This window comes from Notolepis coatsorum, assembly GCF_963971535.1.
Source record: "Notolepis coatsorum genome assembly, chromosome: 1".
NCBI classification, from domain to species: Eukaryota; Metazoa; Chordata; class Actinopteri; order Aulopiformes; family Paralepididae; genus Notolepis; species Notolepis coatsorum.
In genome coordinates, this window is record NC_140165.1 from 275,047,137 (window position 1) to 275,064,807 (window position 17,671).

General features: G+C 45.6%; 1 protein-coding gene across 1 annotated transcript in view; it reads left to right on the forward strand.

Annotated features, from left to right (window-relative positions):
• Positions 1–17,671, forward strand: part of caln1 (calneuron 1) — a gene marked incomplete at its 3' end in the record, with an annotated part of 545,727 nt that overhangs the window by 63,516 nt on the left and 464,540 nt on the right. Inside the window, exon 2 of the mRNA XM_084322144.1 lies at positions 11,804–11,947. Within this exon, the coding sequence (XP_084178270.1) occupies positions 11,804–11,947 (144 nt within the window). The remainder of the gene's footprint in view (positions 1–11,803; positions 11,948–17,671) is intronic.

Consider the following 17,671-nt stretch of genomic DNA (forward strand, 5'->3'; position numbering starts at 1 on the left):
GCTGGCCTATGCCACCTCTACTACCCCATACACAGCGGCTCTAGCAGCACTCGACCAAAGATATGGACGCATATGGGACTACGTAATACAAGAGATAAGGCATATTGACCGCCTACCCCCAGCCACAGACAATCGCTCACTAGATGACCTGTCTATCAAGGTACAATCCCTGGTAGGGATGCTGGGGGCGCAAAGAGAAAAGGGTATGCACGAACTGTACGCAAACTCTAATGTCGAGAGGATTTTAGAGAAGCTTCCGCCCGCCCGACAAGAGCGCTTCAGGCGGCAAAGAGACCACCGTGATCCTAACGGTCCCGAGCCATCCCTCCTAGACCTAGCCGACTTCCTGGCGAGAGAAGTCAACAGCCTACGGTTGGATACGTTCATGCGGAGCACACCAAGCTCCAGAGAGGGACCTAGGAGAGCAAACGATGGCCGAAGATTGGTGACCGTCATGCACCAATCAGAATCAGTACAGAGCAGCAAGAACCACAGTACCCCCTCGATGAAAGAGAAGTGGAAGATGGTGTGCCCGTACTGCGAAAAGGAACACTGGTTGTCACAATGTGACACGTTCAAGAAGATGACCGCCGACGAGGTGAGTCAATGGATAAAGTCCAACCGACGCTGTTACCGATGTGCGCGCAGTCACATGGCAGCCGATTGCCGCTTAAAGAAGAGGTGTAGTCGGTGTGACGGAGCCCACCTAGATGTCCTACACGACAGTAACAGAAGAAAGCCTGCACCCTCAAGCAGCACAAAGGCAAGTGTTATGTACATTGACCCCGCCAGCAGCGGGGGCGCCCGGGTGCTCTTAAAGGTGGTCCGCGTAACACTGAGTTACCAAGATAAGGTCATGGACACTTACGCCGTCCTTGACGACGGGTCAGAGAAGACCCTTCTCCTCGCGTCCGCTGCGGCCCAGCTGGGGCTGCGAAAACCAGATGACGATTCGGACAATAAGAAGAGATCTAAAGACGATAAAGGGCGAGAATGTCTCCTTCACTATCGCAGCAAGCGGGCAGCCAGAGAGACGGTATAGGATTACTAACGCTTTCACCAGCCAAGAAATAGGCCTGTCGCAGTACACCTACCCCATCGCCAAGCTGATGGATAAATATGTGCACCTGCGTCAACTACCTATACCGCTCATAGACGGTGCCACCCCGACCCTGCTGATAGGCTCCGACCATGCAGACCTCATCGTCCCGATAGACCGGGTCCACACAGGGCCCAGAGGCTGTCCTGCAGCAGTCGAGACCCGCCTAGGATGGACATTACAAGGCCCCCTCGCTAAGTCTCTTAACCGAACAGCAGCCACTAACTGCCTCCACTCCAGAGTGACAGAAGAAGACACCACCCTCCTACAGCATGTCGAGAGGCTATGGACACTAGAGACAATGCCCTTTAAGAACGAAAAGAAAGACATTCGTTCCAAGGAAGACATTTACGCTATAGCCCTCCTCGAGCAGGGTACAAAGAGAGTCAAAGTCAACGGAGTGATGAGATACGCAACTCCACTCCTGAGGCGAGAGGGTATGCCTACCTTCCACGCCCCAAAAGAAGCGACGGAGCGGTATCTATTGAACACAGAGCGGCGCCTAGCCAGAGACCCCGCTCAAGAGACTGTGTACCGCGCTGAGATTAACAAGCTAATCACAGCGGGACACATAAAGAAAATTGACATTAAAGAGGCCGATCAGACGACCGAATCATGGTACGTGCCGCACCACAAAGTCCACCACAACGGCAAGGATCGTATTGTGTTCAACTGCAGCTACCAGATCGGATCACAAAATCTGAATAAAGAGCTCTTGCCCGGCCCAACACTCGGCCCCTCTCTACTAGGCGTGTTACTACGTTTCCGCCAAGACAAGGTGGCCATCAGCGGCGACATCAAAGGGATGTTCCTGCAGGTGAGACTAGTGGAGGAGGACAAGCCCCTGCTGCGGTTCCTATGGAGAGAGAGGATCGGGGATGAGCAACCAGCCATCTATCAATGGGAAGTCCTCCCTTTCGGAACCACATGCAGCCCATGCTGTGCTACGTTTGCACTGCAAAAACACATCGCAGAGGACCCAGCAGCTGATGAAGAGGTCCGACAAAGTGTAGGAAATAGTTTCTACGTGGACAACTGTCTGCAAAGCGTCTCGACGCCAGAAGAAGCCGAGGCCCTTCTACTCAAGCTCCGCGCCTCCCTGATCAAAGGCGGCTTTGATCTCAGGCAGTGGGCCAGCAGCGACCCGCAAGTATTGCGCAGCCTCTCCCCCGAGGACAAGGCAGCAAGCAGCGAGACCTGGATGGCGACCATCCCAGGAGAAGCCCAAGAAATGACATTAGGACTAGTCTGGCGCTTCAAAACAGACTCGCTCCATTATAAACACACACCCCTGACCAAGGAGCAGGGAAGGTCGACTGCACTACCGACCACCAGACGGAGTGTATACAGAACACTCGCCAGACAATATGACCCGTTGGGATGTATTCTACCTTACACCACCAGGGCAAAGATGATTGTAAGAGCGTTATGGGACAAGGACCAGGGCTGGGACGACCCCATACCCGAACACCTTGCATCCACATGGAGAGAGTGGGAGACGGAACTCAGCTCACTCCCAGGTGTCAACATACGCCGCAGCTACTTCCCACCCACAGTGAGGCCGGAGACGTGCCAGATGGACCTGCACGTCTTCAGCGACGCCTCCGAAGTAGCCTACGGTTCGGTGGCCTACTTGCGTGCCCGAGAGGAGGGAGGAGAAATACATACTGCTTTCATCCTGGCTCGCTCAAGAATAGCCCCACGAAAGCAACAATCTATCCCGCGTCTAGAGCTCTGCGCAGCCCTAGCAGGAGCGCAACTCGCCACGTTAATCCAACGTGAACTCACCATTCCGGTGCAAAGAACAATCTTGTGGTCAGACTCCACGACAGTACTCACATGGATCCGGTCTGATTCGTGCAGATACAAGGTCTTCGTGGGAGTCAGAGTCACAGAGATTCAAGATTTAACAGAAGTAGCAAGCTGGAGGTATGTGGACACAAAACACAACCCAGCTGACGTCATCACCCGGGGAATGTCCCTGGATGACCTCACCCGTCACAACCTATACAGTGACGGGCCAGAGTTCCTCAAGCTCCCGGAAGAAGAGTGGCCTACACCCACCCCACGGGAAGCGAGTAAAGAGGAGGCCGAAAACAAGAAATCTATGTTCTGTGGATTGAACACACTCGTCTCCACAGACCCCGACATAGACGATTGCCTCACCCTAGAGAGTGCGCAGCTAAAGACATTCCTGTGGCACCACCCAGAGGTTCAGCTCACTACTGACATTACAGCAGCTGACTACGAAGAAGCAGAACTTCTTCTACTACAACGAGCCCAGAGAGACTTGTTCCCCGATGAGCTAGACTGTCTACAGGGAGCAAAGCCCGTCCCATCAGACAGCAGACTGCTCCACCTAGCCCCCGAGAGCGACGCCCATGGTCTCATCAGAGTGGGTGGTCGTCTGCGGAGAGCTCCAGACTTACCGGATGACGTCAAGTACCCGATAGTCTTAAACAGCCGACACAAGGTCACAGAGCTGATCATAAAGAAATACGACGAGGATGTGCATCACGCCGGGGCAGAGAGAGTCTTCGTGGAGATCAGACGTCGTTATTGGATACTGCAAGGGAGAGAAGCAGTGCGGCGCTTCCAGCGAACCTGTCTAGACTGTCGTAAGTGGCGAGCGCAGCCCAGTATACCCCGGATGGCTGACCTACCTCCCTGTCGCCTCCGACTCGGCGACAAGCCTTTTCACTCCACCGGTATGGACTGTTTCGGCCCGCTGTATGTGAAGAAAGGAAGAGGGACGGAGAAGAGGTGGGGTATTGTATTCAAATGCATGACCACCCGAGCGATACACATAGAACTCCTTCCAACCATGAGTACGGACTCATTCCTTATGGCCTTCCGGAGATTCACAGCGCGGAAAGGAAAACCGTCTATATTATTGTCTGATCACGGGACAAACTTCAAAGGCGGAGAAAGAGAGCTGAGAGAGAGCTTCCAAGCTATGGGCCCAGAACTTAAGACCCACCTCGCTCCCTCTCAGATTGATTTCCAGTTTAACCCCCCGAACGCCCCTCACTTCGGGGGAACCTGGGAACGAGAAGTACGTTCAATAAAGACAGCCCTGTACGCCGTGCTTGGGGCCCAGACCGTGGCGGAAGAAGTCCTCACGACAGTCCTCACAGAGATCGAGGGAGTATTGAACTCAAAGCCCCTCGGTTACGTCTCAAGTGATGTAGCAGATGTCGACCCAGTCACCCCCAACACTCTCTTGATGGGGCGGCTGGACCCCGCGCTCCCACAGACAGTGTACAGACCTGAGGAAGCGAACGGCCGAAGAATGTGGAGGTACAGTCAAGTATTGGCTGACAAGTTTTGGAACAGTTTCCTCCTCCACTATCTACCGTCTCTACAGACCCGCCAGAAATGGGTAAAAGAAAGAGACAATTTGACGGAGGGCACAGTCGTCATGATCATAGACCAGTCACTACCCCGAGCTATGTGGCCGGCCGGCCGCGTAAGCAAAGTGATCACTGGTGCCAACGGAAAGGTCAGAGCGGCAGAAGTGCTCGTCCAGGGACGGACATACACCCGACCCGTGGCGAGGCTGATAGAGTTGCCAAGGCTACCTGACTCCCTTGATGACGACCATGACCCACTGACTTTGTGAATTGCCCTACTCCTCACAACGGACATTGAGTAGTGGACAAGACGGTTAATCTGTCTCTGCTTATCTAATTAGGTGCAGACTAATTAGGAGGCGGCTGTTACAAAGGGTCAGATTAAACCGAATATATATATTTATTACTTGAGATATATTGTATAATATTTGTATATCGTCTGATATCCCTTGTATATTCTTTGTATATATACACGGAATATCCCTTTACCTAGGTACAGGCCAGACCATAATATTCGTTCTCCTATTGGACAGCGACCCCTAGGCGCCAACGGCCATACCCCCAATGGCAAGTTCAAAGCTACCGCTAAGACATGTCTCAACATGTCCAGGTTTGCGCAGTAATACGAGACAGAACTGAGGTTGGCACTAGATTATTCACCTTACGTATAAATACGTCGCAGGTGGATACAGCAGTTAGTTGACCCAAAACGTTGAAGCCTTCACCACGATACAACGTGCCGTGAAGTGGGCCCCTTTTGCCCCTAAATAGAGCCTTGAGAACCGCGTGCGAATAGATAGCTAAAGTGTCAGAGTTTAACGCTGTATCGTCGAGTTCGACTTATTCTATTGTAAAGTAATAGTCTATTATTTATAGTGTATCGTGCGGCTACCGTTCTACAGTGACCAGCATTACCACCGGTTCGTCGTACCGAGCTAGTGCACTTATCCAGGCTAGGCGGCCTAAACTCGTGCCGCCATCCAAGGAGTCCTAGACGAGAACCGTTGGATATGTACACCGGAGAACCTACACCGGCGAATGCAGAGCCTTTTCCGGCTGGATTATATTGCTTTGGTACTGTGGCTGCTGGAGCAGAGAACCGTCTACCCCACCGCTGTGTGGGATCTACCCTGTGAGGAGCACCATCGAGCCCGCCTCTAGGACCCACAGAGGCTGGCTAGCTTTCATCCATGCTGTCTTGCATACCGGAGTATAGCTGTTGCTTTGTCTACGGACCAAAGGATTATTGCACTGTCTCCTGTATCTGGAGTCTCTTTATTCCTCGTTGATCCAGACTTTGCTCCCGACCATTCCTCTCCCCTGCTGGCTTACAACCGGAGGGAACCCCCTTAGTATCTCCAGCTGACTACGAGTGTGCCTTATGTAATTCTTATGCTACAGGTGGCATCAGTTATACCCATCTTATGATGCTCATGGACTTACGCTCTTGACCTACTTAAGTGTTCTTCGCCATATAAGCGCAATTCATAATTCTCAATTTGTAACCTATTGTTGCTGCTCTGATAATAAATACTTCTAAATAGAACTTTCTTTGTTAAGCCGTATTCTTGTGTGGGTGTTCACCAGATATACCGTGTACTGTATGGCCAGTAATTAAAGTACATAACTAAGTAGTGGTTTAATGATACCATACTCTCAATACAGTCAGGGAATTGTACCCCTCAGTTACAGTCGTCATGATAATAGACCAGTCACTACCCCGAGCTACGTGGCCGGCCGGCCGCGTAAGCAGAGTGATTACTGGTGCCGATGGGAAGGTCAGAGCGGCAGAAGTCATAGTCCAAGGGCGGACTTACACCCGACCTGTGGCTAAGTTGATAGAGCTGCCGGAGATCCCTGACTCCCCTGATGATGACCATGACCCACTGACTTTGTAGATTGTTCTAACTCCTCATAACAAAGTATGGAGAAGTTGACTGGACACTAATATTAATCTGTGCCCCTTTACTAATTAGGTGCGGACTAATTAGGAGGCGGCTGTTCTGAAGGGCCAGATTAACACTGAGAATCTACGTTTTATTGTTTTATATAACTTGTATATTATTTATATATATAAGCTATATCCCTTTAAACCTCCGTTTGAATCATAGCATTATTCGCTTTCCTCATTGGATAACGCCCTTGACTCTGGCGGCGCCAAGAATCGCGCCCCTCAGACAAGTTCAAAGACGAGTCTGGACAAGTTGAGACATGCCAGGCCAGCGCATTGATTCCGGACAAGAGATTCAGTTGCGCCCTAGAAAGCACTCTAAGTATATATTGTGGAAGGCGCAAACAGCAGCAGTTCGTCAAGTAGTGTGAATCTAACGTATTGTGCAGTTCGACCTAACCTAACGTGAAGTAAAGAGTTCGTCATTACAGCAGTTCGTTCGGTGTGCAGCATTAACAAGCAGTTCGTTCGTTTAGTAACTAGCGTGAACCTTAGCAAGTGTGTGTGGACTTAACGTAATTAGTATCAGAACACGAGGTGAACCTAGCAGCAGAACTATTGGACATGTGAGCATTGGAACCTACCGCGGCGTATCGTTACGGATAACTAGTAGCTCCTTAGATACTACTTTGATATTGTAGAACCATTATTGGTGGATTATAGTGACTTGTGGAAACGTATTACCGTTGGAGAAGAGCATCGTTAATACCATTGTCGTTTGGATTTAACTACCCTGAAGATCTACATCGGGCTAGCTTCGAGGACGAAGCTGGCTGGCTATCATCATTGCTATCGGGCATTGGATTACAGCTATTACCCTGCTACCAAGCACTTGGATTACAAGGACCGGATCCGTATGAGAACCCCTTTTCTTCAAATGACCTGCCGGAGTATCCGTCTATTCCTCATTCCTCTGGAGCTTACTACTCTGTGGGAGGAAATCACCATTCTCCAGCTATACCCTCGTTTGCCCCACTATATCGCCATCTCACGCCATGCAGCGTCCCAGGTACTGTAAATGATATCTCTTTGTCACCGTGCCGTCTATTGAGTGTCTGCCATAATAACTGTACTGTCTGGCAAGTAATAATAATAATATGTAGTAGTGGTTTAATCTATCACAATCTTTAATACAGTCAGGGTTTTGTAACCCCTCAGTTACATATGTACTAGATGTAGTTTTAACTCAAAACTGTGATCGTGTTTGCGGAGCATTTTTTACGTCCGGTAAAACACAGAAGTGTGATCATTAGAAAAACACGTTTCAGGTTCGGTAAAATAGACATAGAATATACCTTACGTTAGCCAGAAGGTATTCCAAAAAGAATAATTCCAAGTGATCGCATCGCCATCGCGATTACCAGTGTATACAGTATGTCTATACACGTTTCGATGGTAAAATACGCTACGCGAAAACGAGATAGCATATCTCAAGGGGTTTATCCTTCCAATAAATTTCAAGCAGGAGGAGCCTTACCAAAAAAGGAAAAAAAGGAAGACGTGTATCCACGCCAATGGAATTCCAGTTCAGACACATACGATACTGCCACCTGGTGATATTCGATCGGCATTGCAATTCCAATGTATACAAATGAGCCAGGGATGGCTATAATGATCCAGATGATGATTTAAAACGGGGATCAGAGTAAAAAGATCAAAGGACCTAAAAACGAGTTTACTCGTTTTTGGCGCTCAACACTTGTCGGCCAATGGCGCTGAAAGTGTTAATTACCAAAGGTTTAGACCAAACCATGGAAGTGAGGTCCTTTTAAGGTTAACCGTCTGTAGTGTGGTAGTGAAAGGGTTAACTTTCTGTAGTGTGGTTGTGAAAGGGTTAACCATTTGCCACGTGGCAGTGAAATGGTTAACATTATGTATTGTCACAGTGAAATGGTTAACCCTTTGGTAGTATGGTAGTGAAATGGTTAAATCCTTGATAGCTGTCATTAAATGATCACAACAAGTGTTCCGATCATATGTTGATCATTTGCATCAGTTCTCTTTCAAAGTCTGCCATTTTAGATTTTGGAATCAGTTTACAGTTATCATTGGTATTCTTGGTCAGCTTTCTAGCAATCAGTGTATTGTGATCTGATAGGATCAGATTATATGTTTTGGTAATTATTTCTGTCCTGTTCGTGAACGCAAGGTCAATCAGAGTTTTACTTGTTCTTGTTATTCTTGTAGGTCTATCAATCAGCTGTTGGTAATAAAATTGTCATGGTTGATTTCAACTTCTGTTATTATTGTTATTATTTTGTATCCTACCAATTGATATTGTAATCACAAAACAAAATGTTTTCAGAAGAGTGGTTACAAATTAACAGTTTTTTCAGTTTATCATAAAAGCTAACATTTTGTGAAGGTGGATCGTACAAAACAACAATATTGAAGTTCATCTGGGATGAAAGAACAATGTTCAGTTCCAGGCATTCAATATCACAGTCCAGTAGCATTGGTGTACATCTAAAATTATCTCTTGTCTAATGTTTATCATAACCCCTCCTCCTCACCCTATTTCTCTGTTTTCCCTAAAGCAAGTGTATCCTGGAATATTTACTAAATGTAATGGTATGTCAGGGTTAGGCCAACTCTCAGTAAGAGCAGGTTAGAGTCAGTAAGCAGTAAGTAAGTATTTGGTAAATTCTGGGTAATATGCTTAAAATATTTAACCGCCAAGTATTACTTTAGATTTGGTTTCACAGTCCCAAACAACCTTTGTATGGGGATAACATCCCTGGCCGTGGACCTTCAAGTGCTACAGAACCGGATGATAGTTTTACCTCCATCTTTAACCAGTCCCTTGCACACCGGCCACAGTCCCAACCCAGTTAAAACCACCACCATCATCTCAGTCCCCAGAAGGAGCCCAATCGCTTGTCTGGCCCACAGCCAGAGTACAGTAAGTGTCAGTGGACTGGAGTGAGTCACTGGATCCCCTGCAGTTTGTGTACACATACCTGCAGTATGTGACAGATCCACTCGGGATCTCTGCAGCTCCACACATAGCCCCCCCCCGCTGCAAAACAAAGATGTGTCCTCAGCTCTACACATTATTCACCTACGACTGTTGCCTCACACAAGGATGTCACTATCCTGACATTTGATGATGACACCACAGTCACTGTTCTGATCACCCGGGGGTGACGAGATGGCATACAGGAGAGAGGTGGCGAGTCTGGTGACGTGGTGAGACTATAGCCACCTCTCTCTCAACACAGAGAAGACCAAGGAGATGATAGTGCACATGACAAAGGCAGGGAACAAAATAAGTACCCGCCAACCGCCAATGGCGGGCAGATTTAAGGTTTGGCGACTAACAATGAGCGCAGCTCCTGTCATAATATCTATGGCTCCGGCAGCTAGCAACGTTCGGTTCATATGATACTCTTATTTTGAAAAAACTTGTGGCAACTCCGCGAGTCATATCCGCCCAGTCCGTGCTTCTGCTCGCATTAAAGCCGCGCAGCGCTACACAGCAGAGCGCCTATTTTGCGAGCCGAAATAAGTCTGTGGTGTTTTTTTTTCTCACAACGGGTCAAATGCATCTAACATGCATTGCATCGTCCCCATTCCTTTAGGCCCACATCGCCCGAAATTAACGTTACGTTATCGTAAGCTAACAAGCTAATCAGAGGCAGAGCCATAGTGAACAGCAGACAGTGTGGACTGGGGAAAGGGAAATGGGGGGGGGGGGGGCACTCTCCCTTTCTCTGTGTGTGTGCGTGCGTTTGGAAAGACGATGAAGTCACTAGTCAGGACTCAGGACAGGAGTATATTATAGTAAACTGAGGATTACTGAGGATGGACAGATAATGTTGATATTCAAATATAAAAAAGTTTCGAGAGGAGTGGAAGTTTGAAGACAGACTAGACTACAATATGATGCGGGGTGGTGAGTTGAAACAATGTGTGTGTGTGTCCGACCCCACTTCTATGTTTCAATAAATTATTTGCATTTAAAACTATTAACGCTGACTCATTCCTTCAGTCCACTCAAATTATGCTAATATTCCTTATGTTGTTTATGATATTAATTGAAAATAGTATTATAATAGTAATAATAACACATGGTGATATACTAAAAAGCTATTTATAATTTTTGGCTGGTAAAAAATCTGCCTGGCTGGTAGTTTTTAAAATCTACAAGCCAAATGGCTGGTAAGTCAAAAAGTTAATTTTGTTCCCTGGACAAAGGACAGAAGACCTCCTCATGAGTCTGAGGTGAAAAGGGTCAAACAGCGGGTGTACTTTCTAAGGAGACTGAGGAAGTTCGGCATGTCACAGAAGATTCTCAGCAACTTCTCCAGTTACTTCACAAAGAGAGCATCTTGACCAGCTGCATCACTGTGGGATATATGGAAACAGCAACGCCATGGACCACAAATGCCTGCAGAGTGGTACGGACTGCTGAGAAGATCGCCAGGGTGTCCCTAACAACTCTGCAGGACATCTACCACCGGAGAGTCCATAGAAGAGCCTGTAGCATCATCAAAGACTCCACCCAACCAATAAACAAAGGTTTATTACACAAAATCCTCTGGACCTCTAGACTGATGGACAGCTATTATTCCCAGGACCACTAGGCTGAGATACAGCTATTAGGACCTCTAGGCTGAGATACATCTATTATCCCCAGGACCTCTAGGCTGAGATACAGCTATTATCCCCAGGACCTCTAGCCTGAGATACAGCCATTATCCCCAGGACCTCTAGGCTGAGATACAGATTTTATCCCCAGGACCTCTAGGCGGAGATACAGCTTTTATCCCCAGGATCTCTAGGCGGAGATACAGCTTTTATCCTCAGGACCTCTAGGCGGAGATACAGCTTTTATCCTCAGGACCTCTGGGCAGAGGAGCAGCTTTTATCATTCACTAGAGGTTTTCACTATTAGAGAATGACTTTCCTGGTCATAGGTTTGTCTCTCTACTCTCTACAATCTCTCTACTGTAACTGCATCTCCCCAACTACAGTATAGATAGTTATGTAATTCTGTACTAAATCAGAAAGGCATCCCTGGGCGGGGGGGGGAGGTCTAAATGGGGGTATTTGATGTGAAGAAGTTTGGGAACCCGCCGATGTGTTCATCCCGGTTGCAAGGCAATGAACCTGTACATTATGTGGCGACAAGAATGCCTTCAATCAATGTCACTTAAGACAAAACGGGGAGTTCAGCTCGATTAAGCAAACTGGATAATAGCCGTGTGTCTCTGGGAAATACACAATAATTTACCTTTTTTCTTTCTTTATAATTACCACATTCTCCAAATTCTCATCACACAGACAGTCCACATCAAAGGGTTAAGATGGAGATTTATTTTTGCAGTGTAACATTTTGATGTATTCTTGCAGAGAGAGAGAGTATGGATGTACGTATTGTCCCATTTGTCTTGGCAGAGATTCGGGAAGCGTTTCGGGTGCTGGATCGTGACGGCAATGGCTTCATCTCCAAGCAGGAGCTGGGTATGGCCATGCGCTCTCTGGGGTACATGCCCAGCGAAGTGGAGCTGGCCATCATCATGCAGAGACTAGACATGGATGGTGAGTTATGACCCACACACAAACACACACACACACACACACACACACACACACACACACACACACACACGCAAATACTACACAACACACACACACACACACGCATCCTTCTTTTTTTCTTGTGTTTTAATGGATGAATTACATCCAGGCGGGGCGTTATCCCTCTGTTCCCCTACACCAACTGTGTTGTGTTATATTTCACACAGAATTCATGATCTAGATTCTATCAATGAATAAAGTCTCAGTTGCTTCCTCCACAAAATATGTCCTAATTAACAGAACAAAAGAGAAGAAAAAGAAAACATAACCAACACAGCCACAGCCTCCTCAGTCCCATCGGGGAAATCCTCTCTCAGCATTTCCTCTAGTGCTGAGAAGTCGGACTTTAGGATATGTTTGAGCTGCACCCACTATCACTTCTATTTTCAGACTCTTCTTTGCTACTTCCCCGGTGCAGTTAACTCATTCAGCGCCAGGGGTCGCTGTCTACCTTTTGGGTAGAACGCCATCGCTGTAAGTCAATGGGGAGACTGCGAAACTTGCGAGTGCTTAAAATATATGAAATAGTATAGCTATGGATCTAATACACCCGTCGATTGTCAGTGAGTTGTTTCCAGTCAACATGCACAAAACAGATTGTTTTTTCATCTGTACATTTCCGTTTTATACCGTGGTCAATAAGAGTATATTTCCAGAGCATTCTGTCTTATCTCAAGAAACTCAAGCAAACGGCGCTTCAATGTATTTCCTTAGAAATCGTGCCATTTGTCGCTTGATTTATGAATCGTTCTGAAAATAACGCTAGATTATCGGTATTATATGTTTCATCATGCGCGAACAGAAGCGGGCGCTGAAAAATCTTCTCAGTGTTTTGCCCGCAGCCAACGGCAGACACACACACACACACACACGCTCCGATGGTGGCGAAAGAAACATCGGATTAATCGGATTCCTTACCTGGTCTTTGATGTCCTGCAAAAAGATGAATCCAATTCCTGATCGCCATTCCAAATATTGATCAAGTTTATTCATCCAACGTTATATGTCCGAAAGGCATAATCCACGCTGCTCTGTCTCCCCAGTCAATGTGTTATAACGAGACTGCATGCCCGAGAAGGAAAACCTGGACCGGACTTGTTAGATCAGCGTACAGCCCAAGGGGGAGGGATTCCAATGATGTGCAATACCGGCTGGAAGGCGTAGGCAGCTGTATTTGCCCTTTGCGAGCTCAGACCCATTCCCAATGATAACATCAGGCTGGATGGATGAAAAATGTATGGATATAGCTAATAAAAGAAATAACGATTAAAACCAGAGATTTCTCGTGATTGGCACTCAACGCATGGCGAGTTAACCCAACTTTTTCCGTGATTGGCGCTGAATGAGTTAATCACCATAGCTAGTATAAATGCAGAGAAGTGTATTTTCCTCCATCCAGATACGCTCCTCTCGTTCCCCCTCTTCCAGACTGTATTGCCTGCCTTCGTTCATTGCCTCAGCGTTAGACACTTTATCAACTACCCTCATTTTGTTTACCTCAATATCCTGTACTTCTGCCTCAGGAGCACCACAGTTAACATACTCTTAACCTCCAAAACATGCACAACGTATAACGTCTGACGTATATCATACCAGTTAGGGCACCTTGTGTACTGTTTACTTTTACTCATCACTCATAGAATGTATTCAGATTAAATTCTTTATTGCCTATATTTATTGTAACGTATAATATAACCGATAGGTCATGCAGACAATCATCAGCACCTTTGTTTATTCTTTTTTCCTCATATTTTTATATTTAGATAAAATTGTATTGCCTATATTTGTAAAAGGATTATGTGCAGGTGGATATATGTATACAGTAAGAATAAATAGTAGGCGTGTAACGGTACACAAAAACCACAGGTCGGTACGTACCTCGGTTTTGAAGTCATGGTTCGGTACTTGTTTTCGGTACAGTGGGGGAAAGTTTGGCTTTCCATGTTCCACTCAGGGGTTATGTAGTGTGCAGTAACTAATTGCACTTGTAGGGCTGTCAACGAATATTCTATATTGAAATTAATAATCGATAAAAAATAATTTAAATAACATTTATTATATTAGATTGTGAAAAAAACAGCCGCCGGTGGTTGGTCGTTAGTGGTTAACATACCGTTGTATTCTGTCGGTACACAGCCGTACTGAACCTAAGGTCCAGTACTGAAATGGTTCGGTACGGATATGTGTACCTTTACACCCCTAATATATAGCATTATTGTACATGCTATCATACAGTTATATGCAGGTGTATAAGTAGGTATATAGGAGGATTATATGCAGACAGATATGTATATGTATATATGCGGTGAATATAAATATATTGGCAGAGGTCTTCTACACCCTGAAGCCACATTTCCAGATGTTTAACATATTCTACACTGCAGTGGACAAAGGGTCTCGCTGTGAGTCTGAACTTTGTCCTTCCTATTCCTCCTTTCACTGTCATTATGATCCCATTATGATATATCATACGAATCTCTTTATGCAGATTCCTCTTATCGTGTGACCCATCATGTGTAGCGCATGCTTTTTTTAATTAATAATAAATAAAATAGACCCTCCTGGCTGCCTGCACTGCGAGATTGCTATGCAACATACCCACTAACAACTAGCTGGCATTCTTTCTTTCATCTCAAACTAGTGTTATATTGATTTAATTATTTGGCAATTTATTTACATTAATTTGTATGTTGTAATTTATTGTGCACCCACTGTCCAGCATCAGTAGGATGACTTTGACAACTACTTGTAGGCTTGCTTTTTTGGTTGGTGTGGCATGTTGCTTGGCGTGGCAAGTATATTGCTCTACTTTGCACTAGGCTGTACGCTCGCAATGTCTGTTCAATCATGCATCTGACTGCTTCACATGAAATGCAAGTTATATTTAATAGCTAATTTGCCTAATTTACTTACCAAACATTGTCAACACTGCTGGCAACTTTTCTTCTTGGGCGAAGATAAGGCAGGTGCGTCCACATATTTTTTGTTTGTTACAGTGAAACGTTAGGCAAACTTTTTTTTAAGTGATAGTGACTTGTGAAAATGAATTAGAATCATAGCTGTGGGTATATGCTCATTATTGTTATGGCAGCGGAGAGAGAGAATGGAGCGTTTTAAGTAGGTTTGAATTCCTTTGGGTTCCGAGCAGACAATGCCATAGAGAATATACAAGAATGTGTGACATTAGATGAGTAGTGACTCTTGCTTGAGTTTCTCAGGAATGTCCAGGCAGGTAGTACGTCAGGAGACAGCGTCGGCCGGGAGTGGTGGTCCTAGGGTAGATAGGATAACACTGAGATGATCAGGAACAGGATCCGCAGGGTTGCTATCCAGACCGTTGATGGGCTGATGACTCTCAGCTGGGCTGATAGATGGCGTCGGAAGCTGCCCATAAATAAGGGCGTGGAAGTAGGTAGAGAAATGGCGGCTCTCGCCATAATTGTGACAATTATACCATGGCTATAAACCAATCAGATTGCTTGCTTTGAGCTATCCGTTTTAACTTTCTGATTGGCCAGTACGTGTGTGTTAACATTGTCAAGTCAAACTAGACCTCCCAACCTCCTGAACCCACACATGACCCAGTCATGAGGGGGCCCTTTTACACACACACATGCACACACAAACACCAACACAACAGCAGCTTTCTAAACTTAATAATCGATATGATTTTGGCGTTTATTGCGCCAAACAAACCGGAAATGGATGTAGGAGATCAGCATCAAATAATTGGGATCTTTTTGCTCCAGTCTCATCGGCGAACGGTAAGAGGACAGTACCGTTATTTTCAGTCCGATTGTTTATTCATTTCACTGCAAACCATCTGATCCAACGTATCAACCCATACTAAATAAAGCCGTTACTGCCGATCAAGGAATTATAAACGACCCCCCCCCCCCTTTCCTTCACGCATGATGAAGCATAATGTATACCGATCATATACATTTACATTTTTTAATATAGCGTGTATAGGAAAGAAACGGCAATCGATCATCTATCATATGCGTCAGGGCCTATAACTCTCGTTTTTGGAATTACTGCTATACTGTCTAAAAACACTTATATTCTAGACTGTATTAACACAACAATGTATGAATGAAAAAATATAACGTTCCCACATCCTGAACGATATATTGATGGATATAACCCATGGCGCCCAATGTGTTAACTAGGGATGGGTACCTTTCACATTTGAACCGATACGGTACTGGTACCTGTGAATCGATACCGGTACCCAACGGTACCTTTTTTCGGTACTTTAGTCTCAAGAAATTAAATTTACCTACCTCAGTCGTGAAAAAAAATCCAAACTTCAAATAACTACAATTTTGACAGTTTTTGGCTTGCCATTGCTCCGACTGCTTTGTTGTTGAATCAAGTCAAATCCTACAGTAGGTAAGCATATATTGTGCGTGTGAACGTTGACATTATTTTTTTTTCTCTGTATCTTACTTGAATCGATACTCGGTAGTACCGACGTGTTTCGGTTCGGTACCTCAAAAGTACCGAATTCGGTGCCCATCCCTAGTGTTAACGCACCAGATGATCATACATTTTGGAAATAATAAATACAGGAAATAACATGTATTAACTCATTCAGCGCCAGCTATTAGTCTTGGCCTTGTAGCTAATGTGCCAAGTTTCCATTACATATTTTCACTGTGCGTCACTATGTTTGGAGAGCTATATATTCTATAGTATAGCTATGGGGACAATACTATGGTCATTTGACAGTGACTTTCTTCTGTCCAAGATGCAAAAAAAGATATAGTTTTTTCATGCATACGTTCGCGCATTATCCCATGGTGAATATAAGTATAATTTCAGAGTGATCCGGGATAATTCCTGGGAAGCAAGTTATAGGGCGCAACTTGAATTCTACTATAAGCGTTGGCGTTTCTTGCCTGGACACGCTACTATTTATCAAATGTATATAATAGGTATTATGTTTCATCATGAATGCATGAAAGGTTTTTTTATGCTTTGATGGCCAGTAATGGCATTCGTGTTGAACACTACAGAAGCCGATCAGCTGGATGGATATGAAAACATTGTTGGATCAAGCTGAAATTGATGTCAGATAGTCTGTACAGTACCTGTGGTCGGTGGTATTCCAAAAAGAATATTCCAATTGTCTGATCGCGATTTCTAGTATTGGTGTCCATCTGGTCCCGGACATAATTTGGCACAATTTATGGATTGAGTGTGCCAGATGCATTTCGAAGTGCTCGGATGAAGCGACTTACTCGGCTCCGTCTAAATATAGCGCCAGGTAACATTTGAGTGTAACACAGAGTTCAGGGTTCGAAATTAACGGGGGCTTGGGGCAAAATGCCCTCGAAAATTGCCCAAATGCCCTCAAATCAGTTAAGGGGGGCAAGAAAAGCCCCCGACAGTTTACTAATTATATATATAATTATATATATGCTCTACAGAGCGAGCATTTCCCTCGTATTTGCCCCTAATAATATGTGTGTGTGCGAACCGGAAAAATCATTTATTTGCAGTGTGCGAGACGAGTGAATATTACAAAACAGCTCCGCTGTTAATAGTTCAGAAACTGGACTGAAATTCAGTTTTTGGGTGGAATGCAAGGAGGGAGGGAGGCGGGGCCCGCTGCGTGTTACAGGGTACTTGAGAGGTGCGAACACAGACAGACAGAGAGCTCTGCTTTCATCAAGCATC